Genomic DNA, 26,948 nt, shown 5'->3' with positions numbered 1-26,948 from the left:
GTTATGTTTTGCGGCTCCAGACTATTTTTCTTTAGTGGAAGAGGAGGCAAAATGGCTCTTTTGATAGTAAAGGTTGCTGACCCCTGGTATAGGTTTTACAATAAAAGGTCAGTTTATGGTGTGCAATTATTAATTATATCACTTTTGGATCATTTATAAACAAGTGAATCTGGTATTCAGCAGACATTCTCTGGTGAAAAACCAATCACTGCCATTGAAAATTCATGGGCCTGGAACATTCCGCACCAGAGAATGTGTGTATGTCAGATTCCCAGTCTTGCAGACTCCAATGGCAAGAATTCCCAGAAGTAGTTTGTGTCCTGGTCTCCTCCCCCCATACTGGAAGAGTCACTTTTTTCACCTGGAATTCACATGAATGCATATGAAATGTCAATGTATGATGCATCTGGATTACCACATTGTATGTTTTTTCACATTATGGAGAATCCACTAGGAGAACATAATATCATCATAATAAAGAACTGTAATGGCCATGAAGCCAGCATGAAAATCACCTTTCCATTATGCAAACGAGCTTTCAATTTTGGGTTGTATTGGCCTTTAAGAAAGGGCCATTTTGTTCCTTGAACAGATATATATTATTTCCAGGCTGCTAGTACACATTTACTTTGCCTCACCTGTTTTTGAGATGAGCCTCTACATCACAGCGCTGCATGGTGTCCTTACATGCATTGGAAAAAGGACAGGAGACAACCAACTTGTCCAGCAATTTGTGCACAAGAATGCTGGATTTCCTGCACAGTTTAAAGTGCAGCCTCTTTCGGTCCAGAGGACAAAAGTCCTTCTCCTGTAGGAAGTTTCTGAGGCACTTGTAGCAGAAAGTGTGACCGCAGGGTGTATCCAACGGCTGCAGCAATGGTTGAAGGCAAATGTGGCAAACCAGGTCATCGTCCACTTCATTCAGATAATTATACAGGTGGTTCTCCCTTGTCCAATGCTGCTGACCACACTCAAAGCAAAGGGGGTTCAATGACGAATCATCCTCTGCCACCACCAGTTCTTCAGTCGCCGTTCCCATATTGAACCCAACTCTGATACAACTCAACAATCAGTCACTCTTTTAGCCATCAACATAGCATACTGGAAAGGATCATAGTCAGTTGTCTTCCTAAAAAATAAAAAAAGGAAAAGGTTTTCAGTTTAGAAAGAGAAATATGCTGTGAATGTAACATAGGAAAGAACTGAAACAGAACGCTGGGAACTTGGTGAAATGGGTCACACTAAAACATTTTTAGATATGCAAGTACATGCAGTAATTACAGTGCGCAGTCACGTTACGAATATATTCCATGCGCGTGTCTTAATTCACACTGTTGAACTCAAAAATCCCTGCAAACCAAAATCTTAGTTTTTAAAATATATATAAATGGAACAGGCCGTTTTAGTACAGGTTGTATTTGAAAATGTCACGTCCTCTATCTGGCAGAAGAGTTTCAAACTCAAAACTCATCAAATGCCCTTCTTCATGTTCATAAGGATTCACGCACTCCCCTACTTTATTGCACAGTGTTCTGCACACATGTAGAGGGGTTCCTATACATTTTTTACATTTGGCTGTTTTAAAAGCACTCCAGTGACCAGAATATAAACCAGAATTTTTTCCCTATTCAATAAGACCAGTGAGATTCCATTTTGGAAAACCAAAAAACCAGAACATTGGGGTCAATCTGTATGAACTGTCAGTGAACTAAACAGCATTTAAGCCTTTCCTAACAAAGAACATTCCATTTGGAACAGGTCCATTTGGACCATTAGGTTGTAGATGAAAATGTTGTCACATTCTCCACCTGGCTTTCATCTGGCAGAAAGGCCATGCAAAAAAACATGGAGTTATCAAAACTAGAGGAGTTGGATTTAAATGAGACAGCTTAATCTAAATTTGCTTGGTATTATACTCACCAGGTACCTATGGGAAGCCATACTGCTTTCGGTCTCCAGTGGCTTCCATTAGCACAGCTCTTTAATAGAAAAAAATGGGTCTGTGATGTATCGTCAAAAAGAAAAAGACCTAGCAGATTTAGGTATAAGAAAGCCTATTCTGCTCTGAGTTGGGCTCCACAATGGAAATCACTAAAGATAAGCATCTATACAGTGCCTGCACTTCAGGTGGCAAGCAAATAATTTAATGGCAGCTGGACTAAAGATACAGGTATACTCTTTAATTAAATAAACCTTCTTTGTCATATTAATCATATCATGTAACATTTTATATAAGAGGCCCCGGGCAACGCCAAAACCTTGCATTTAATTCTGATTATTATAAAAAAAAAAAAATACAGCTCCACAGTGAACTATAGGTTTGCTGTTGACCCACTACTGTTTGCTCTTTGATGGCACAATCTGTGGTCACTACAGTCCTCACCTTCAGGTCTGCATACATTGAGGACAAACCCTATGCTTGTGGTTAGACACCTACTCACCAGTAGTTTTCAGTGGGATTAAATGGAAAGTCGAAAAACACCTTTTCTGGTTGATACGCTCCCACAAAATAACTGCCTAAAGCAACATTACCCTGTGCCACTAACCTCCTAACCTATCATAAATGTGTAAGGCATAAAAGTATATGGCCTGCAATGCGGAGATTTACTGTCATCAAGGTACCCTGACCATCTCTACACATCCCACTAATGTTTATAGGCAGCCAGTCTACAGCCAAACAATGTCAGAAAGGTAAAACAGAACCTAAGGACTCTAATCACATGAAGTAGAATATTAATAGGGCTTATCTTGTTTTTTCCCTGTGAACAAATAATCACTGAGTTACAAATGACAAGCAAGTGTTAGTGATTTCAGCATGTTAATCACACATTCTGTGCTACTCAACATCTCGCTGCATCCAATTTACCGTGGTGTTATAAATGTGGATACAGCTAAAAGCTGCAGCTCTTGTCGTTAAAACTGATCTATTTTGAAAGAAAATATAAATTCACTTGGGAGACGATTGTATGTTATTACTCCCATTACTGAAGGAAGATAACAAACTTATATTAAGCACTGTGCAAGGAGGAAATTACTGCTGGCTATTTTTGAAAATCTATAAGCGGCTGCATTTCTATTCCACAGATGTCATGAGGTCATCATATTTTACAAAAACAGCTCTGAATTAATATTAATTAAATATTGCTATAATTTATAAACACATTTGCGCATGCCGAGGGAGAATGTGCAGCAGCAGAAGGCTGGATATGTCTGGATCTGTAGAGATATGTGAAGGTAACACTAAATGGGCAAAGTATGGGTTTGTGTAAAAGTGGAACACTGCCAAACAGCTAAATGCACAGCTTTACACTGCTACATAATATGAATATGTAATAGAAATCTGCCTACCTGTGCCATCTTATACCTTCCAGCATCTCAAGGATTTGATATGTGCACCAAGAAACTGTTTTTATATAGGAACTAACGAACTATACTTACATAAAGCAGAGAGAATTTCTTAATATCTGTAAATTTAAAAAAAACACTCCTCAGTGGTAGCCATTCTAAGGACATAAAAGTCACAGAACACCAACATGGATTCACTGCAGCTAAGTGTGAGATAACACACTTTGAGATATAATCAGTAGGAATTTATTAAGTAAGACAGGATGTTGTTTTGCATGAGCTGCCTGCCTACCAACATGCAGAAAATTATATTTGTAAATGATGGAATAACATATAGCACACTGCAGAACTTAGTTATATAGTTACATAGTAAGTCAGGTTGTAAAAAGACCATCAAGTTTAACCACTGGGGAAATAAACATATCCCAGATATAAAACTCTATGGACATAGTTGATCCAAAGGAAGGCAAAAAGAGATCCCCTGGTACAATTTGCTCCAACAGGGGAAAAAAAATCCTTTCTGACTCCATGAGGCAATCGGATTTCCCTGGATCAACAGTCACTGTTATCTTTACTTTAAAGCTTTAATACCCAGTTATATTCTGTGCTTCTAGTAAGCATCCAGCTTTTTCTTAAAGCAATTGATAGTATTTGCTGAAACTGCTTATTGTGGGAGCCATTTCCATTTTCACAGACCTTACAGTGAAGAATCCCTTCCTTATCCAGAGAATAAACTTCTTTTCCTCCAGGCAGTGCGTTAGTGCATGGGCAGCATGGTGGCTCAGGGGTTAGCACTCAGGCCTTTGCAGTGCTAGGTCCTAGGTTCCAGTCCCAGCCAGCACATTATCTGCATGGAGTTTGCAGGTTCTCTCCATGTCTGTGTGGGTTTTCCTCTGGGTACTCCGGTTTCCTCCAACATCCAAAAAACATGCAGTTAGGTTAATTGGCTTCCCCCTAAAATTGACCTTAGAATGTACTAAAGACATATGACTATAGTAGGGACATTGGATTGTGAGCTCCTTTGAGGCACAGTTAGTGACATGACTATGGACTTTGTACAGCACTGAGTAATATGATGGCGCTGTATAATAATAATTAGTGCCTTTGATCAATCATTATTTTGTACAGCATTATGTTAAGACCAATAGTTTAATAAAGAATTGGATACAACTACAGGAAAAGAAAAGATCCATGAGACTAAAACCAAAAATCAGCAAGAAGTATGACGGCGGTACACTCTGTCATCTGATCCTGAACCATTCACAAGCGGAGCTGTGCATTCACACATGTTTGTATACTGGACTCTTCTGATAAGGTAATCCAGCAAAAACAGGATTTGAGGTGAGGTTGGGTCGCAATGCAGCTACAAGTTGTTGTTGATCAGTCTTGCACTGCTGTCCCCTATACTAGGCATGAACATTATTAAACCCACACTAACATTTAGCTGACAGCTCAACATTATCTGTAATAAATTAGGCTTAAGCTGTATACACACCTGCAATTATTGTCGTTGGAAAGGATCTTTCACAAGGACTGCAGGATGCATTAACAAGTGTTATACATACAGCACTGTTCTGCTATATAGAGAGGGGAGGGGGAGAACGGTGGAGCGGCACTCCACTGCGGGCTCTCACCCTTCCCTTGCATTAGAATCGATCGTCGTCCATCCTCCGTGGATCCGCCAGGACGGTCGTTCGGACGATGAACAACAGGAGCTGTACACATGCCTTGATTCTCATCCGATATCAGCTCTGGGCCGATTATCAGGCGAGAACCATTGAACGTGTGTAAGTAGCTTTACTTGCATGCCTCCTGTCAATCTAGGTAAGCAGACTTGCGGACATTACCTACGCCTACATTCACATGGGAAATATTGTTGATAGCAATCATTTGGCCTTAATTCACTAATCACCTCTGCTCTGGTCTAATGTATAATAATAATGTGATATTGTTACTAAGACACAGCAAGAAGAGTAATACACATGGGAGTCTTAGTCCTGGTTCTATTTAAACACAGCTATTTGTCATCCTGTCCAAAGTAAAGAAGAGAGAGGCATGCAGAAGGTAACTTGCTTTTTGCTGGTTTTGTGGTTTTAATTCATATTACCATTACAATCAAGGTCTTGTAATATTATGCTGTGTGGCTAAATCCTAAATTAGGTTTTCTTTACTTCTCTATCATCGAGTCTAATGTACCAAAAGCGTGTAATTTTTAAAACTGCTTTAAATGTATTTCTTTTTTATTTACCCTGTAATTGGTGATTTTTTTGCTACTGTGTTGTCTTTTCCATGCCAATACCTGTTTCCTGTTCTCTTGTAGTGCTTTCTGGGCATGCCTAGCACTGAAGCAGGTCTGTACTAGTATGGTCATCAGTTTGCATCCCTGAGCCTGTTGATATCAGATACAGGACAGGATAGTGGCACACAGCCCGTAGTCCCAAAGCCAGAATTAGGACCATGTTTCCTCTAGCCTAGGGAAGGGAAACGTATCCCCATAGTAAGTGACTGATGTCCTTGGGAACATTCAGCCAACCACATTTAAGACATCATCCTCCTGCCCATACTGGAAAAAAGGGTTAGGAAAGTACATTGCATCTAAAAAAACAATAATAATTATATTATATATATATATATATATATTAAATATTGAGGAAGGAATATTGAAGGAATTTGTTTTGAAAGCATTTTTGTTGCCTTCACATATAATTTAAGTATAAAACTAATAGTCTATGGACTCTGTAAAGTAATGCATATTATGTTGGTGCTATATAATCAAATAAAGCGCACCTATACTCAGAGTTTTGACTTTACATAAAAGGGTAGAGAACCCTTTTATATAGGGTAAAAAATTCAGTTTTTTTGTTTTGTTTTAGGTGCAACATCCTTTAAAAAAAAAAAGAAGTGCAGCACCACTTCCTAATTCTCGGCCACCTAGGTCAGGCATCTCGGGAGGCTCTTGGGTGCTCCTTCTACGCATGCCTGAGCATCTCAGAAGGAGCCTTTTAGCTCAAAAAAAAAAAAATTTCCGATCTCACACATGCACAGTTTTCTTTTCATCTGATCTTCGCCCGATCTCGCGCCTTGGTTGGGTAAGGTAGGATGAAGAACCGAAGAACCCGGGAGAGAAGACGAAGATGGCGGTGCCCGGTGCGCCAGCTATGGACAACGCGGGACCGGATATGTCTGCCTGCGGGATTGAAGGTGTGTGTTTTTTTTTTTGTTTGTTTTTAGTATAGTTCCTCTTTAATAATAATGTTAATCTCAGGTGATTAAAGTTTCATGGAAATCAGTGTTCATGGAACTATTCCTGAAAGTAAAAATGAATAACTTCCAAAAAAATGACTATTTCGGGGGGCATATAATCACTGATCTGAACTGACTGGCTGTGTTTGTACTATGTACCATGCCCTAATATTCTTACTATAAAGGTATGAAAAGGTAATTTTGAGTTAAATCCCTGCCAGGTTATTTTTTTTGCTGTCCGTGTACTATTGTTAAAATTTAACTTCAGGGGTCCCCACACTTTTTTGGCTTGCAAGCTCCTTTTAAAATGACTGTTGCCTTTGTGACCCACCTGTTGGGCACCCCTGCTGTACAGTATGGCCGTTGTAGCATATAAATTAAAATACTGATATGTGTTGCACAGTAATATAGCCATTTTACGTGTAAATTTTTTTATAACTTACCTAATTCCTAATATTCTAAATTCTTTTTTTCTCTAAACACAAAAAATCCTAATTATAATAACTTTTTACCTAGACAATAATAGCATTTGATTTTATCTGAAACTATCAGTTTTATATCTTAGTGACCAAGAGATCAGTCACCAAAAGTAAGTCAATGTCTATTCTAAAGAACGTATTATAAATTTTTACCACTAGTTTTAAAAGAATTGATATACAGCACTCATAATCCTACGAGTTAAACTATTCTTAAAAACCCACCCTAACCAATTCACTAGGCACAGAAATAACAACACTAACACACACAAATAATTTTCTCATACCAGAGTGGGTACATACAACCACTTATGTAAATACGTAATAGACTTACTCACCTAGTGACACCAATTTATCCATTTTTGTATATTGTATTATATTGTATATTTTGTACATTGAAACATAACAATGTGAAATATCTTCCATCAATCAGTTTAAAGTCTCTAGAGAATCCCCCGAGGAAGCCATCTGGCGAAGGGTGTTGGGGTTGAGATGACAATATCTCTTTATGATCACCAACCAATAACCCTTTAACTAATGCATTCTACTGTATGACTATTGTACATCATTAGTGAAGTCTTACTTAAATATAGATGCATGTACTTGTTAATGAATCAACATGATCACATTATATGCTGCTTGTATATCCTATCTATAAAGCAATTTTATAGGTCATTACTCATTATATTCATTCCAACACTTTTTTTTTTTGCAATTGACCACCTTACCAATTAAAAGTGTTAGTAGTGACGTGGCCCTGTTTCCAAAAGCTCAGTCTTGTTACTACAAGGAAAGTGTCTGGCACCTACCACCCCAAAAGCATTACAGCCAGCTCTACCACCAGGGCTGTGGAGTCAGAGGCAATTATTGGGTACCAGGCTTCAGCCCCCGCCAGCCCTACTGCATGCTGATTGATTGGAGGTGGCAGGAGTGGTTGGTGCACATGCCAAGTAAGCACTATTAGGGCTATTTGGAATTGAAGTCCTGAACTTCAATTCATATTAGGTATAATTTCCGAACTGGTTCTCGCCACCCATTCACAGTTATGTTCACTTAGAAAAAAGTGACCACCTGCAAATGCAGGTGCAGTTATGTTTATTCACCATTTCTACATGGCAGCCAAAAGAGAGGGAGATTCCTGTGTGCAGTAATAAGCATGGCTCCATTACTGATATCTGGAAAGCATTGCAGATGTATGTAATGAAAGCACTATTATTCATCCGACTCATTCTGAAGATGTCAAGGCTGCATGATAAACATAAAATCTTGTTACAGCTATCTGCAATCCGCTCCTGCTGTCGGTATCTGTCGTTAGCTATAAGGGTTGTGTCAGGCTGGCGTTTTAATTGCAGCTATTTGTTTTCAAACCTTTTTTTGTCACTCAATTATATATTAATTACCAGGAGATTGTTGTGTCACTTAATTTTCTATTTCAAGAAAGAAAGAGAATACAAGAAAAAAAATAGAAGTAACAGCTTTTCAACCAAGCAAAACATAAATTGAAGATGTATTTACAACGGTAGATAATGGATGAACAGAAAATGCTAATGTGGACCAAAAAGAATATCAATATGAGTAAAGACAATGTGAAGTCCATGTGGAAATCAGACAGGAAACCATGATAATGGTAATTATTGGCGGAGCTGCATTAAAAAGAAAAAGTACCAGAAGAAGAGGAAGTACCAACAAATGAAATACACAACCCAAAAAGCCATATCCCCAAAAACAGCATATTTATAGAGAAAAGAACAGTTCTACTAAATTCCCGAAGTGAGTGGACTTATGCAGGGAATTACTGGCATAAACATATATAAAAAACTTTCTTTTATTTCAAAAGCAAAATGTTACATATTCCATGACAAATTAGCAATTAAAAAATAAATACATGGCTTGGAATCACAATCTATCATATGTAACAAAATAGCTAGTGCACTCTAATCAAAAAGTCCTGAAGCGTTTTGCAGTAACCACCACTTCTTCAGGGGATTTGATAGCAGAGTAACATATATACCGTGTTTCCCCGAAAATAAGACACTGTCTTATATTTTTTTGGGCTTCCAAAAACACACTAGGTCTTATTTTCAGGGTAGGTCTTATATACTTTTTTTAATGAAAAAAAACACTTACCATATTCATGTATGAATATGGCCATAAAAAAAGGCACATTTTGAAGTGGTTAACGTATTAAGGTGCTTTAACACTGATCCACAGATGCAGCACAGTGCACCAGAAAAGATACGGTAACCCACAGGTGCACTGTACAGCATCTGTGGATCTGTGTAAAATCAGCACTCAGTGGATGTGGCCGGGGCAATGATTGCTCACATTTTTATTTTTTTTATTTTTCTGTGCATTTGAGAGTTTTATATGGTGACCCAATTGTAAATTAAACTCTTCATTGATTCATTGCTACCGGTATTGGTTACTGAATTCAGCATTTCTCTTCTTGCACTGTTACTGTATTAAATCAGCCAGCTTGTCCTTACAAACCTAAAATCAGCACAAAATGTGGCTGGGGCAATGATTGCTCACATTTTTATTTTTTTCTTTCTTTTTATACCGTAATTGTGCTGGTTAAAATAAAAAAAAAAAACTTACCTTATCAGAAGACGCGAGCCGAGTTCCTGGCTTCTGACAGGCGAAGTGCATGTAATATCACTCCGCCTGTGACAGGAGCCGGAACTGCAAGGCAAGCATTGGCTTGTGCGGCTCCGGAGTGTGTATGCCCGCTGTCTCCCGCTCGGTGAGTATTTTTTTTTTCTTTTTCTACTAGGTCTTATTTTCGGGGTAGGTCTTATATTAGGGCAGGTTGGGGGAAAAGTGCTAGGTCTTATTTTCGGGGTAGGTCTTATTTTCGGGGAAACACGGTAGATATCCAAAAGCTAATTAGGACTAAATATAACATATCATTATTTCAGAACTGAGCATCACAAAGATCAATGGCAAAATCAGTAATAATCCAAGACATTTTACCCAAAGTGATATTAAAATTTAAATGAGACAGATGTAATGCCTGACATTAGGTTGATGTCAACAGGATCAGATCTGTATAAGGGTTCATCAATGCCTGTAATATTGACAAGAATAATTCTACATACATAAATGCCAGTGCATGTTATATCTATATGAATGGAAATTGTCTTGGATACAGACACGTCAATGTTTGTGATACATTATCCATGTTCTAGTACAGTCGCCTGTTATACATAATTAGTGTGTTATTTCAGTTGAGATAAAAAGACAGACCAAGGTGTCATAATTTTCTAATTGAGTAAAAGGCAAGCAATAAGGCATATCAACCTATATCAGTGTTAACAGGGGCATGGACTTATTTTTTTTACCAAGGAACAATAACATTCATTCATGCTTTTGAAATAAAATAATGTTTTTAGCTATATTTATGCCAGTAATTCCCTGTAAAGGTCCACTCACTTTGGGAGTTGAGTAGCACTGTTCTTTCCCCTTTTTATAGGAAGAAGTGGTAAGTAAAGAAGCAAAGGATGTTGGTGGTGTCACTTAATTTTCAGTAGGAGTTATGGGAGCTACAGTTACAAGAATTTGACTCTCCAATAAATGTCAGATTCTTGCAAAGGGTGTAATTAAAATGGGGAAGCATTACCCTTGTAATTTTAACTGCTGTCCAAAGTTGTACTTTTTTTAAGGATTTACACCATTTTGTTTGAGATAAGTTCAGTTAGGTTTTATGAGAACAAATGTCTACAACCATTATGGATATACTTATATGCCCTCACTCTTGGCAACCTATTGCAAAGTAGAGAAAAAAAGAAATTGTGCTTTGAAATGCAATCAAAAACCTATTTCCAGTTGCATCAAAATGCAAAAGAAAATTGTGCAAAAGCTGTTCAAGGAGAGTAAATACCACCTTGAAATGTAAAAAAAAAAAAAAGGCAACGTCCCTCACATCTTTTATTTTGGTGAAGTGTGTTCCTATGGTGACTGGTGAGACCACACATTAATAACAGTTTATATCTGCACTTCAAGGTCACTTGTTGAATTCCACATCCTGATAAGAGTCACAGAGTACATGAATAATGATTTTTTTCTCCTCATTACCAAGGTCGCCGATTTGAAAGTCACAATTACGCACAGCATGCAGCAATGTACAGCCTGGGCTCTAGGTCTTATTTAAATTCTACAGGCACCCTATTGTCAGAGTGTCCCAGACACCTCAATATCACTGGGTGAGACATGGCTATTCGCAAAGGATTCTGGGAGCGCCTAACAAGATAAAGTCATTGCGTGAAAGTATTTTTTTCAAGGTTCCGTGCATGAAAAATACATGTCACAACCTAAAAAAAGATGCTATTAACTCTAAGACTTAAATAGAAGGTACTTTGTGTTAAAGCACAACTCCATCATTTTGATCCTTTCTGTTATATTTGACATTCTAGGACAGAACAGTAATTAACTTTGTCTTTGATACTTGTCCTCTTTCCTTACACATACACGGGCTCTTAGAGAACATTTTTAGATTGTGCTTAGAGTGTAAGCTCTTTTGGGCAGGGTGCTCTACTTCTCCTGTGTCATTGTATGTATCGGTCTGTTATTTGCAACCCCTATTTAATGTACAGCGTTGCGTAATATGTTGACGCTATATAAATACAGTATAATAATAAAAATAATACAGCACTTCAATGACTTCTGAACATCTTCTCTACAGCAACCAATAGCTACTATAGTTTAGCTACCAAGTGCTCTTACCCCTTCCCAATGAGGTCTGCCACTGTTCATGATGTGCCATGGCAAATGTAGACAAATGTCCTGATTAAATTTTAACATGGAAGTTACAGAACACTTCTTTAAAGCTGACCTCTGGCCCTCCTAAACGAAATGTCTTAAATGCAATAAGGCAGTAATGTGAAGAAATTAAATAAAAAAAAAAAAGCATAGAGCTCATGGGAAGTATAGTTCTTTGGGGTGACCTGTGCCATTACATAATAATCCCAAACACAAAGTAGATTTCTTATGTCACTGTAATGATGTCACTGGGGAAAAAAAATATTAAAGTGCTTCAGATGCATTGTACCTGATCCCTAAAGGAAGTTTTAGCAGAATAAAAGTTTTTTAATAATTTTAATCTGAACCCTGACAGTCTATCTTACTGCATAATGACATAAAAGATAATATGGAGACCATGTGATATTTGCCTAGGCTTTAGGTCACCGGAGAGACTTTGAGAACTGCATGGATTTTATTGTTAGCATCAAAGGTCTTATTTACCAAATAGAAAATATTTTGGTAGGCTAACATGTTGGCTATTCCTTTACATATGACCCATTCACATACTTCCCAATTTTAGATTTTTGTAAAGCGGTATAGCCAAGTAAAGGGATTACATGATGCCATAGGGTGACACAGGGAAAAATAGGCATGGATCAAAAGGGAGGAATAATGGCATGGTTTAAAGGGGTACAGTGAATATAGTCAGAACAAATAGATCACACAATATCTACTGTACTGTACGGTTTGCTGCCGACCTTTCAGTGACTGATCCCCCTCATTTTAAACCTCCATGGAAGACCTCAGTAGCAGACCCCCAGTGCAGACCTCAGTAACAGACTCCTTGGAGACCCCCCCCCCCTGTACAAACCTCAGACAAAGACCCCGAGTAGTTAGAAAAAAAACTTTAGTTTCTATGTAGTCTGTATCCCAAGAGGCCGCTCTCTTCCTGCTTTTCCCTCTTTCCCAGGACTAATTAGAGTTTGTCAGACAGGAGATCATTCTGCCAATAAACTGCACAGAGAAGAAGGCAATCACATGAAAAAATGGCCCTCCGCTCCACTGCTATATATTGCTTGTGTTTGCAGGACACCTGGATTACATTGGAAACCTAGGACAGTAATGCGGAATCTAGGTTGGTTGGGGGATACGCATTGGTTTCAGGTTTTAGTCTCACTGGCACCTATAGTTTGAGTTGCGTGAACCAATGGTGACTTTCTGGTGGCATTTGTTCCTTTACAGAGGCTGTGCTCCGAGTTCCTGCATTACTTATATTTTTCAATCAGATGTTTTGTCTGTTTTGCTTATAGTTTATCGGGCTTTCTTTACTGCTATATATTTTGCTGAAGTTGGCAGTTCTACATTAATCTTGAATCATCCCACAGCCAGATGTCAAGAAAATTGTTTCCTGACTGCTTACATAATATAAAATTCTACTTTTGCATTGCGAGCCATGATAGACAAGTAAATCCCTCTGTACTTATGTAAGCTCTGTCCACATGTAGGAAATACCAGCACGGTTACATGAGAAATAGGATGTCAGGGCACGGGTTAGTTTGACGTTATTACATTATAAACACTATGGACCTGCAGTTTAGCAGAGAACATTCAAAGCAGGAAATATATACAGCCAACCTGTTATATGTCTATCATTGCTTTGTTAGAATCCCTATACGAAATTTTGTTGAAAAAAAACACAGATAACTACTAAGACTACTACTTCATACAAACCTTACTACCAATGTAATAGGGATTGACTAAATCTAAGTGATTTACTGAATTAGAACTAAAACCTGTTTTAATCTCGTTGGCATTTATATTAGGGTTTAAGTGCACCTGTCATTAGAGAAATATACGAGCTGTCATTGCTGCCATCTAAACATCCTAGATTACTGGCTCTAGCTGAGTCTCTGACCCAAAACAAATTTGTAGTCAATGAAAATCACAGAAAATGTAAAATTTTTCTTCTCTATACTTAGGGTTAGGTTTTGAAAGTTTTAAAGCCAAAGAATCAGTATGGCGGTCAGGTAACTAGCGTATTCACAAGAACAAGGGGGTGACTCGACCTTGTGTGCCAAACTACCCAAACAAGGCCCTGGCTGGCTCATACTGTACAATGGATAGCACAGTAGTGCCTAGGCAAAGGAACAATCAGCATCAGCCTCCTTTAACCCCCGCACAGTAGAACACATACTGGGGGGCAAACTGACAGCCATACAGATGTGCCACAATGTAAAATACACATGTGCCGAACACAGTAAAAGAAGAAAGATGACAGAAGGAGCAAGCAGAGAGAAAAGATCACAAGTCTGCTTCTGCTTCTTTATTGTCCAATCACAGGATATCAAGAAGTCCCCTATAACAGATCTTTAGGCCCCTTTCACAACTCCAGTGAAAAACTGTGTGGTTAGCCGCTCCACAGGTTAACACGTTTGCACACTTCTTTACACACTTTTACACACTTCTTTACACACTTTTACACCTTCAAAGTAGGAAAAGCAAGAGAGCAGGCAGAAGCATCTTTTCGCTTTCAGGAACCAAAGCAGCACACAAAATGGGAGTGGTTGGGACTAATATATATATATATATTTTTTTTTTTTTTTTAATATACAGTGTTCTCTTTGGCCCCTTTTAGCAGGGTGCACCACCCGGCACTTTTCAGTAACCACCTGGATGTTTTTGGCTGGTTACTGAAGAGTTGGGTAACAATACAGGGGCTGCCACCCACCTGCAATTTCCTCCCCCCTGGCTTAAAAAACTTTCTGGGTTGAACACTGATAAATATATTTGGACACTTGTAATATATATATATATAACAAGTGTTATGGATGCCGGAATCTGTTAGTAGAAGGCAAAGATAAAGGAAATCTTGATCCTCACATAATAGGGATTTTGTCTTAAAATTCTTTGCAGTGCTCCTAAAAAAGAGAGATTCTAATTATCTACCATGAGCAATCAAATAGTTCTTCCAAACACACTGATGTTTATTTCCTAGTTCAATTGTGTAAATAAAAGAAAAGGCCTTATCAGCCACAATGTGCTAACAATAAAAGATGTGAATGTGTGACATCACTCCCAGAATTATACTCCAACATAAACATGAATATTTTACAGGGTAGGTGTGATCACCATAATGTATCCAAATGTCTCCTGTTCTGTGTCTCCTCTGCTGGGATCAAAATCTAGAATTCTGCTTCTCTTATTTTTTCAATAAATATGTTTAATAGCTGTTTGGATCTGTGTTACATAACTCCCTGCAGAATCATTTCTCGTCACATTGCTTTACATTTACCTCAGATACCAGCAGAAGGTGTGAATTGTGAGAAAACTGCTTTTAAATATTTACCGAACATAGATGTAACTAGAGATTACAGAGCAAGGGAGCAAAAACATTCAAAGCTAAACTCCAGGCAAACCGCTAAAAGCATTTGTCAAGGAAAAAATACAATACAAACATATTTTGTATATCTCTGCAATACAACATAGAACATTTCCCAATGCTTTATCCCTTTGAACAAGCTAAAGAACAAGGCCTTTGTTTTGGCAAACCCTGCCTTCCCTTTTCAATACTGTGTGGCTTAAAGCGTACCTATACTCAGAATTTTCACTTTACACAAAAGGGCAGAGAACCCCCTTAACCTCCCCTAAGGGCAGTGTAACACCCTTAAAAAAAAAAAAAAGAAAAGAAAAAAGCTTGTAGCACTTCCCAGATTTTCGTCCGCCTAGGCGGTCGAGAATGAATGGAAGCGCAAAGCCTCCCGGGATACTTACATCAGGCATCCGGGGAGGCTCTGGGACGCTTCTTCACACATCTTGGGCATGCGCTGATGGAATCTTTTTGCTCAAAGAGAAAAATTTACCGATCTCACGTATGCGCAGCGAGATAGCCAAATTTTTTTTTCATCCTACGTCACCCGATCATGCGCCTAGGTGGGGTAACGTAGGATGAAGAACCCAGAAGAGAAGACAAAGATGGCGGCGTCCAGACGGTTATCGGGACCAGATGCCGGAGACCCCCGAAGTGATCGGTCTGCCTTGCGGGATTGAAGGTGTTTTTTTTTTTTTTTGAGTATAGTTCCTTTTTAACCCTGCAGTTGTTGTGTTAACAACCATTCAGCCTCAGCCACACTCAACCTCTGTGCCAGCCTATTGGGAGCGGATTTGCAGGGGTTCAATGTTTTCAGGAAGTTGATTGATCTTTCTCAGTCCTCTAGCAGCAACTACAACCACTTTCCAACTACTGTGAGGTGCGGTTGAAGTCAGCTGCATTCAAGGCAATGGACGTGGTTGCCATTTAAGGAAGGCTAGCAGCAACATGTTGCATTCATTAACCACATTCAAACTCCACCACAACATAACCGTCTGTACAAAGGTGGTTCCAAACAGCTCCTATTCAGTTAAATTGGAGCAACTGAGCCTGCATCAGACCTCTGTGGTCAATAAAATTGGCCTAAATGTTGTTGGCCCATGACTATGGGCTCTGTAAAGTGCTATGGAGGAAATTAGCACTGCATAAATGCATACATAAATATATTCAACCGTGCACACTGGCATATTATAGCAAAATAGTCTTTAGTCAGCTATCCTTTTAATTTTATAGTCAGCTTTAAAACAAGGTGTTACTTGTCATTCTAGGTCTTCTGTTGGTGGAAGTCTATTTTTGTCAGCTTTGCTTTCTAGGCTGCATTGCCATGGTCTGATAGCAGACCGCCTATCCTTATAGATGTAAAGACTCTGACCATTATAGTCCTTGATTACAGTGATCCTATGCCAGTAGCCCATAATCAGAGAACAAGCTGGATATGAATGCAACAAGTCTTTTTCCTAATGTAAGGATAATTGCACATAACTCAGGGATGTAAATCTGCTGAAAAGATTAGACCTGAGCGCACATGCTGGGTGGTCTTTTATGAATTTTAATTCCCATTTTTTGAACTTCTAGCTGGAAAATTGTCAAGTGTTTAATTGATTTATTACATTAAAAATGCTCTATGGCAGCAAGTGCATTAATGAGACTTGTTAATTCTTCACCTCATGTAAGCGCACTTACTGGTTTCCTTAGGTGATCATATCATATTGTAGAAAACACATTTATTTCTACATGATAATACATACATGTCATTTATTTTTTATTTTGTTGGAGGGTCTGTAATACATATTAATGAAACCAATTTTTTTTCTACTAAATATGATTGTGTGTTTTTTTTAACTTTTTAAAAATATTTTGTTGAGGACGCCGCGGCAGTAAAAACTGAAGGGGAAACCCGAAGCCTTTGTCTATCCTTTTATGTAAAGTAAAAATCCTGGTGATATGTCTGCTTAAAATGATTTTGTTAAGGTGGAAGTAAACCCAACACAAACAAAAAAAAAAAAAATCACACTTACCTTCAATCCCGCAGATCAGTGTATCCGTCGGGAGGTTTCTTCCATCAGGTCGTGTGTGTTGTCCCAGCATCCATCAACATCTTCTTCTCTCTTCTTCCGTGTTTTTCTTCCTATGTCACCTGATCTCGAACTGCGCAGGCGCAAGATCAGGTGGAGTAGATTGGGGAAAAACATGCCGATCTTACTGCACATGCGCAAGATCAGCAATTTTTTTTCTATTGATGAAAGGGCTCCCTCTGCGCATGCCCAAGCATCTCATGCCAGGAGCAGCCAAGAGCCTCCCGGGATGTGTGATGTAGGTATTCCGTAAGGCTCTGGACTCCCATTAATTCTTGATTGGTGTTGCACAAACAAAATTTTTACTTTAAATAAAAGGGTTGTCCACCATTTTATGTAAAGTAAAAATTCTGAGTTTAGGTACGCTTTAAGTGTAAATTGGGAATATGGAAGCAATGTTTTTCTTTTTTATGTATACAGCCCTATCAATAGAAAATCACAAGAAACTGATTGAATGGAGTCAGTGCTATTTTTAGAGCAGAGGCCAAAAAAAGGATGAAACCTTAACCTTCAACACAAGACAGAAAATGTATATTGCATTTACTGGCCGCTGCAGCACTAAAAGGATTATATTGATTTATACACATGACAGAAAATAGAAGGCTGGAAACAAATAAGAAACATCTACATTAATTGTATATACGTCAGACAGGAAAAAGGACACTGCACACACGGGGCTCCTGATTCCTCCATAAATGTACACCGGGAAGATGAATTCGAGTATCACAGCGAGCTACCTAGGACAAGAATATTCATGACACAAAAACAAGCTGATGGGGCTCCAGCAGATATTCAATTACCCATTTGGAAGAACAGTTTAATCTTTCTCTTGGGAGCGTCACATGACACGGCTGGCAAGTTCCCAGAGCTGGGCACAAAAACGGAGTATGATGAGAATACTAAACTTCTTATGTATCTCTGGTGGAAATTTGGCCATTAGAAATGTCATGTATTGTTATTTTAAGCTGGGCTAAAATGCACTTCTGCAAGACATTTATATTTGTGTTTTTGTTTACTGCAAACAATGAAAAAATAGATTCCTTTTAGGCCAACTCCTCAAGTCTGAAATGAAATTGTTAGATGTATTTGTATTTTCTATCTTTATTTATAAACTGATCCATTCTAGGTTTGCAGGACAAACCAGGTTCTCCAATTATAGTCTATCTTCTCCAATCCTGGGGAGCTTTAATAAATCAGGAACATTGGATCAATTTACTTTTAGTTAAGTTCACAAAAAAAAAAAGTTACCACTAGTGCGTTGTGTTAAGGCACACATTTACTGCAAGACATTTCAACACATATATGTCGCTGAACATTAATTCCTAATGGCCCTTGAAATGTGCTTTCCAGTGCACTGCTGCACAATCCACTGCAACACAATACAGTGTGTATAGAATTTCCTTTAAACCGATAAGCTTTTGCTGCCAGGCAAAACTAAGAGAAGGAAGTTGCAATTTCAACACCTTTTTTGAGAATGTTTTATTCCTTAGTGCCTGCAGCTACATAGGTCAGACACTAAGTTCAATTACTGCTGGTTTAGAATATGTGATTAATTGTATGCTTTGTAGCCCAGACACTTGTTCACGTCAAACACAACTGCAGGTAAATGAAGAGAAGAACTGTCCGTTTCCATTTGGAATATGAGTTTTCTGTTACACAAATGAACAGTTATACCGATATCACCTTCTTCAACCAAGATGACCCCCCATTAGGTTATTTAGAGATCCCAAAAGGCCTGCCATTAAAACCCATAGGAAACATTCTGTTTCAAGCATAGGTCTACTTTAAGTAAGCCACGACAGATTTTGACCTCAAAGATACCAACAATCTTTAATGAATGTTTAGAAAAAAAAGAAACGATCTTCCTTTAGCTGACAGCCTTTCATTGACTGGCCAAACCGGGTGCTGAAAAGGGTTTTATTTTATTAGTACATTCAGCTACAAATGGCTTCAAACATCTCTGCTCGCTTATCAAGATCAATCTGGCGGAACATGTAGCAGAGTCACATCTCAATTTACACACTGTCCATCTCTCCCTCCCAACCAACACCAGACAAAGCCCCATGCTGCGTACCTGCCACAGGGCATGATTAATAAAAATTGGAGCTCGAAGAATCTGCCACCTTCGTGTGAATGAAAGATGTCCTGAAGAGACAAAGTTTTTCTTTTTTTACAGAAATCTTTGCTACAAAGACAATAAATCAGAGCTGTGCAGCTGGTCAGTATAGCAAGTCGAGCAGTGAAAGGCACTGTCTCCCTTGAGACTAATCACTTTGTGGCTTTCATTGCTTCCACCTGTCCTCTTCCATCAGAGTCCTACAAGGATACACACAGGATTACCCTTACCTGCTGGAGATGCCTGGAATTCAGATGTATTCATTAAATGATTGTTTTCTGTGTTTAGATTCTGCCTGGAGGAAAGGGAGGGGGTGTTAGGTCTAAAAAAAGGCATCAAGCTTCTCACGCCTGGAAAGGTCTTTCTGGGAAATTGAAGCCCAATAATAGTTGTCAGAGAATCACACAAACAGTTGATTAAGAAAACACTCTAAGAATGAAATTTATAAATCACCACTGCCAACAACAAATATAAATTGTTGCACGGTAAGTTTCCTGGGGAGAATTCCTGTCTGGTGCATTAGTGAATAGCTTGCAGCTTAGACTTCTACTTCACAAAGACAGAGTTTTTAGATGGATGATAACAGAGGTGCGTAGTTTCCCACACATAATGAAGGGATTAAATGGCTAGCAATATTCACCTTGTAAAATATAAAAATGTATTTAGTAATTTATGGGTTTTATTTTTTTGTAACTAGTCCAAAAAAAGTCCAAACTTCTTTTTTTCATTTTTATAGAGTATGTAAAAACAAAAAGAAAAAGAGAGAGAATATCTAATCAATGTGAGAACAATCTCTGTATAGACAACAAGACCAAAAGTCCTCATTCAAGGATTTGTCTTTTATTCCTATTCTGGTGGCAACCTAAAATGTTGTGCTTAAAGCTGCGTACACACTTGCAATTTTTGTCGTTGGAAAGGATCTTTCACGATCCTTTCCAACGACAAGGGAGTGCACGATGCATGAACGGTGCTGTACATACAGCACTGTTCTGCTCTATGGAGAGGGGAGGGGGGAGAGCGACGGAGCGGCACCCTGCTGCACGCTCTCCCCTTCCCTTTCATTAGGATCGGCTGTCGTCCATCGTTCGTGGATCCGTCAGGTCGGTCATCCGGACGATGCCGACGACACCGACTGTACACACGGCAGATTTTCGCCCGATAATTGGCCGATGCCGATTATCGGGCAATAAAAATCTGACGTGTGTACGTAGCTTAACACTCATTCCCAATGACATTGGTAATCAGGAAAATTGCAGAAAGTGAACAAATAAGGGACATGGACTAACAATGAACCTATCCCACTCCTCTATGCCTTTAGTTATACTTCAGGAAATAGTAGACCCATTCCAACAGGCAGATTACATTTACGTTTACCTAAATTGTTACAAGATTGTGGAACTTTTCCAAGTCTCTTCTAGTACATGTGTAGTTCTACACACATGTGTGCTAGTAATTTACTAGTATGCTTTCCCAATTTTGAAACTTCTAGTGAGGAGAGCCATCCTGGTTTGCAGGCAAATAACCACAATATTTTTTGTTTGCTGATACAGCTATTGAAGTTTAATAGAATACAATATTGCAGCCCCAGAAAAATAACATAAAAATGGATAGGTTCAGATACAGACTTCAACTACCATAAGCATCTTTTAAAATGTAACAGTCTACACCAGGGGTGCCCACAGTTTTTTGGCTTGCCAGCCACTTTAAAAATGATCAAGTCAAAATGATCTACTGACTATAAAAACTTGGATTTAACTCCGGTGCGCCGTAGAATTTATTTAGAAAGACAGGGCTCCGCAATCTACTCGCACTGCCTTTGCGATCTACCGGTAGATCGCAATCCACCTGTTGGGCACCCCCGGTCTACACCAATGGTTCCCAACCTTTTTTAACACAGGGGAACCCTTAAAATAACTTTCTGGTCTTCCCTTCTATAAATACTAAATCCACGGCTCCCATTTTTTCATATGGTGGTCATTAGGAAGAATGCCTCTTACATTGCTGGCCATTGGGAAGAATATCATCCTTACAAATAGACAAAAAGATCACATGCAAATCTTGTATTTTATTTTGTATATGTTGTATCAGTTAAACGGACCTGAGAGGTACAACCCGCTCATTGCTCATGGAACCCCTGACAACCTCTGGAGGAACCCTGGGACTCCATGGAACCTGGTCTATATGCTGTGTGACTGATGGCTATTGTCAGTATTGTTCAAGTTCCTCCATGCATAAAATGTCAATCCACTGTCTCCCAACTCCTTGTTCCTTACTTTTTTATGATTTCATTGTAAGTACTGTGCTACAGGTTTTATTAATGTTAGGACTAAGGAAATTTTAAATAAAAATAAAAATGTAAAGATTGTATACTTAAGTAATCTGTGCCCTCTTACATGACAGAAGAGAAAGATTACTTTACAAGTGAAATTCATTTTATTTTGTATATTCAAACACACTGAAATACCATCTAGAAACTGCAGATTTGTTGCTAATAATATTAATAAAAAAACTAAAGTAGTAGCTAAATGTATAAACAGTAGGGTGTAATTTTCTGCAACCTTGGAACATGCATGGGTGCACCTCAATATCTAGACAATGTCACCTCTACTCACTGGCAGCATGGAATATGAAAAATCCACAAATCACTACCGCTAATAAACACCTGATTTATGAAAGTTCCTGAGAACCTGTGAAAAAGACCGACACTGGCCTCTACACACTATCCAAACAGGTAGTGTTCCCTTTTTGCAGCCACTGTCCTGGCTCTCTGTGCAGGCACCAGAGATAATGCCATCTGATGACAGCCAAAGATGGTGGAGGTATGCAAGATCAGCAGTATTACATGTCTCCAACAACTCTTGCAATAAAAGGACAAGGCACACATATATGAAGATGGTATTTTGCTAAAGAATAGATAACTGATGAATACCAATACAAACTACATGTAGTGAGAAAAAAGGCATGCTATTCCCATTGTACAGGCAGGGAATAGGGCTCGGAATAAGGTGTTTTCACATCAAAACAATGCCTCTTACAGCCACAAGTTTTTTTATACTTTGAGGCAAGTTCTTTTGGTTAGCCCATCATTTTCAAAGGTTGGAAACGCAAAAAAAAAAAAAATGTAATGCATTGCAATGCAATGATCAGACCATTCACATCTGTATGTGGTGGTACGTTATAACACAGATATCCTATAGTGCACTGTACATCCACATTGGAATGAAGAACAAATTAAGGCACCGCAAAGCACAAATGCAGTGTGTTACTGTGTCATGCATTAATGTGCATAATCCAAATCATTGTAAGGTAAGATTAGAGACTAGAGTCAGTGATATGCTTTTGTATGATTTGGTTGATCGTTGGTAATTTTACATATAGACTTTCCATATTCTTCTAGTTCATAATTTGCAGCAATGGTATGATGCATATATGCTATGGATAAAATTTTTAATAATTGTGTAATATACAAATAAATTGTGGTGGTGGGTCAAGGTTGGGGGGTTAAATAAATCAACCTGCCCAGAGCATACTGGTCCTAATCTGTCTCTGGAGCTCCTAGACCATTGTTTTTTGGTACCCTTTTTTTAATCACCCTTTTTATATCTTTTAACCCTAAAGGAACCCTTTAAATAATTTTCAGGTCTTAGGGAACCCCTGCTAAAACCATAGAAGATTAATGAAAAAAATACATCCAACTGGTGGCCAATTGAATGCATGACCCCCGAAAAAGAGCTTTGGTGTCATGCTATTGACTCGGACAAATGGCACTGTCAACAGGACTATGAGGTCACCATCTCAAAAGAATTCAATCAACTTAAGGAACCCCTAGCAACCTCTGGAGCAACCCTGGTTGATAATGACTGGTCCAAACCAACTTCAATGCCATGTGGATCTGCATAAGAGGCAGTCGATAATCAATAAATAATGGTTTGTAGTTGCCAAGGACAGTAATAGCAAAGATGTCAATATCAGAGATGGGCTTTGGGTTCTAGCCGATACACCTTTGGTTTGCAACCAACAGAATCTTTCAGAGCTAAACTGAATGCCTGCTTTTGTCTATACATAAACTAATATCAAGAATAGGATGTAAAATATGCATATGACCTTACTTCCAAACGAGGAATACTTGGCTCCCCATTTATAAAATCAGTGAACGTGTTGGAAAACGAACGGCACTTCCTCTGTAACTGCACCAACAATGACTTCTACCAGGGAATAAAAATAGGAACAAGCTCAACAATCCTCCGATGTTGGAGAAAAAAGAAAAACAAAGCAAAAATCACAGCCGGATCGTGGTTGAAGAATATATATTCGGATATTATTTACTGATCTCTCAGAGCATTATACAGAAGGCAGCACATTAAAGCTTGTCCGAGAATGAAAAGGTGTTGTATTTTGTGCGCATAGATGTGATAAAGTGTTCCTTTGTTACACTAACCTCACGACAGGAAGCCGGCAAGCCATTTATTCTATTTGTGTGCAGTGTAAGGCAGCAGAATCTGTGTTTAGATTTTCTAACTTTATACAGCATTATTAAATACAGCTGGAGATTAACTTTGCATAATAATGAATAAAACTAAGCGGCCTCTATTTACCACTAGCTGCCTATTTAGCACCGTCTGCGCAATTTCTTCCTATCTGATGATTTATAAGCAGGTAAATAAGAAAGGGATACAAATATTGAAACTCTCTGAATTTATACTGTTGTATTGCGGGAAAACACGCATGGCACCCCAACCCCATGGCATGACACCCCATTACAACATTCACTAAACAGGAACATATAGTCATTGTCCTACTTTAGTGAAGTATGGGAAGGCTATACCCATCATCAGATTTTTCCATACTTACTGTCTGGTGAAGAGAGGACTCGTGTCCACGGTATCAGTTTGACATTGGTAAAAGACCCTTCTAAGGTCATTTAGAATTCATAGACCGGTGCATCTGACCTGCACTTGACCACATTCTGACCCACTTAGACTGCACTGGAGCACATCAGAGGTATAATTTATTGTTATATTTTAAAGTATCCTTATAATTAAGATGGGGCAAGCAGTAGCATGCATATTAAATTGCAGGCCACCTTTATGTTTATAGTCTTCAATTTATGTGTTTGAGATGGCCTCTATGATTAGGAACACACACAGACAGGTACTATATACCGCAGACACATTACGCAGAGCTTTACAAAGTCCACAGTCATGTCACTAGCTGTCCCTCAAAGGTGATCACAATCTAATGTCTCTACCATAGTCAAATGTCTTTAATACAGTATGAGGTCATTTGTTTTGGGGGAAGCCAATTAACTTAACTGCATGTTTTTGGACCATGGGAAGACGGAGTATTTGAACCCTGTGACGATGAGGCCATGGATTTTGTAAATCGGGTTTGCCTTATGTACATAGGGAATGTCTGTATGAAAAACAAAGGCACTGGGCAGGTAAGCTGTGTTACCTACAGGGCTGCATTTACCAGTAGGCACCATAGGGTTGTACCTACATTTGTTAGAAACAAAGAAGCAACTTCTCTCTGTATAATTATCAGCTACACAAGAACAACTTTTTTATCCTTCAATGGCATATTTATTCATTTCTTCCAAGCCGATATTGTTTGTGTGCACAGAGTAAATGTTTATTATGAACTGAAATGCACTCCTAATAAAAATGAGCATAATGCATGACCTGTCTGAAGGACGAACATTGCTTGTTGCCCTAACCAGCAAATCAGATTTTGTTTTTATGTAAGACAAGCAATATTCTGAAATCTGATTCATTACTATGTGCAATTATTCATTCTTCATCCACTTTCAAGTTACATAAAGTTCTTGTATCTATTTTTACAGACAATGGTATTTCTGCCGGCAAAGAACTCCACTCAAAGATAAAAATGGCATGACCCACATTAAATGCAAAGCTTGCCCTGCATTATTTACTACTAGATTTTCTTGGGTTAAACAACGGGCATCTTTTAATTTACTCTCTGATCCCGGGCTGTGGTGAATCTGCCCCCCCATGTGACTGGACAGTAAAGGAGAAAAGCTGCGCAGTAATGAACTTATTTCACTGTCACTCCTCCGATCAGCACTTTTCTTATCAATACAAAAACGGATTAGTGGTTTATGCTGCTTCTCTCTCTCTATGATAAGCTCTGCTATAAAGAGACTGCAAGAGGCTGATACCAATTCATATACCTGTGTGTTTTTATAAGCAAATTGATTGATGTATGTAAAAAAAAAAGGTTTTAATTTGCTTTTATATCTTCCTGGAATATAGCTTTAAATCACTGGATGGGATATTTCATTTATTTAACGCAAGGACCTGGAAGTGTAACAGAGAGCAGGTATTGAATCTGCTTACTTAGCAGTTGTGTTCTTGGCCCAGTCAATGATTTAATGAGATGCCACCCCTCTCCCCCCCACCTGTCAACACTCCATAAGCACTGAGGTCAAACTAAGGAATTACAGCCTATGTAAACAGCTGTTATGGAAATATGACACAGGTCTTGGTTATATATTATAAAAGATACACAGAACCATACCACTGCCAATTATTTTTAGTAAAATGGCAGTAGCGCTGTAACTAATATTTCAGCTGTGGATAAACACAGCAATCCAAACTGCGATCAAGCCAGTTTACATTTTTTAAGACAAGCTGGAGTATGTAAACCAGTACCAAGAATATTTTCTTGTTAACGCCATGCATGATAAGTAATTTCTTAGTGAAACATTTCCAGCTATTATTTGCTGCTTATAGAGATCATGATACTTTCTCTGACCATGCCGTCATCTGCTAGACCCTATTTAAGGGTCAATTTTTGGACTTAAAGATGGAGTCTACAGAAAATGTCATAGGGTTCCATGTGATCTGTTCTGCTCAATATGTAGGCAGAGAAAAGAGGACTCTGATGAGCTGCTTTTATTGCAGGTCACATCCACATCCCTGCATTGGGCTCCCTGTTTGAATTTTGAACAGAAGGTATCATTACCTGCAGTCTTGGGCAGGCCACTGTGTAAGTGCAAATTTGCAATCATGCCGGGTTATTTTGCAGATAGGAACAGGCAAAAAAACATACTCACCTGCCTGATCGCTCCCTTCAGTTGTCAAAATCACTGAGCTGCACATGCACAGCTTACCATTGGTAACCAAGATATCTGGCACAGTCCTCTGTGACTGCCAGGACTAAATGAACTCTTGGGCCAAGCTATCAAGTAAGCCAAAGAGCAAGATACGAAGGAAGAAAATGGCGGCACCCATGACGAAACTGGATAGGGGAGAATAAACAGAATTCATTTCTGCTTAAATATAAAGCATGAGGGGGTCGTTTTGTTGCCGGGGCTGGCATGAGGCAAGGTTTTCATGATGGATCATTTTGAAAGTACAGTTATCCTTTAAGAATCTTTTTTCATGGTAATATTTAGGATGAAGATCTATTTCATTTGTTCCTTTAGGAACAGGCACTAATCTGAATGAATCTAAATGATCTTTAAACTGCTTCATAATATTACGGCTTTATATGAATACAGAAAACAGCCCCAGAATGGCATGAAGAATGGCTTTTTCATCCGCACTTCTCACTATACAACCGAT

General features: G+C 38.6%; 1 protein-coding gene across 1 annotated transcript in view; it reads right to left on the bottom strand.

Annotated features, from left to right (window-relative positions):
- Positions 1–26,948, bottom strand: part of LNX2 (ligand of numb-protein X 2) — an 83,796-nt gene that overhangs the window by 39,175 nt on the left and 17,673 nt on the right. The window contains exon 2 of the mRNA XM_072404625.1: positions 639–1,129. Within this exon, the coding sequence (XP_072260726.1) occupies positions 639–1,039 (401 nt within the window). The 5' untranslated portion in view covers positions 1,040–1,129. The remainder of the gene's footprint in view (positions 1–638; positions 1,130–26,948) is intronic.

This window comes from Pyxicephalus adspersus, chromosome 1, assembly GCF_032062135.1.
Source record: "Pyxicephalus adspersus chromosome 1, UCB_Pads_2.0, whole genome shotgun sequence".
In the NCBI taxonomy this organism is placed as follows: domain Eukaryota; kingdom Metazoa; phylum Chordata; class Amphibia; order Anura; family Pyxicephalidae; genus Pyxicephalus; species Pyxicephalus adspersus.
The sequence above is the reverse complement of the archived record's forward strand: the minus strand, read 5'-3'. Positions and strand labels throughout refer to the sequence as shown.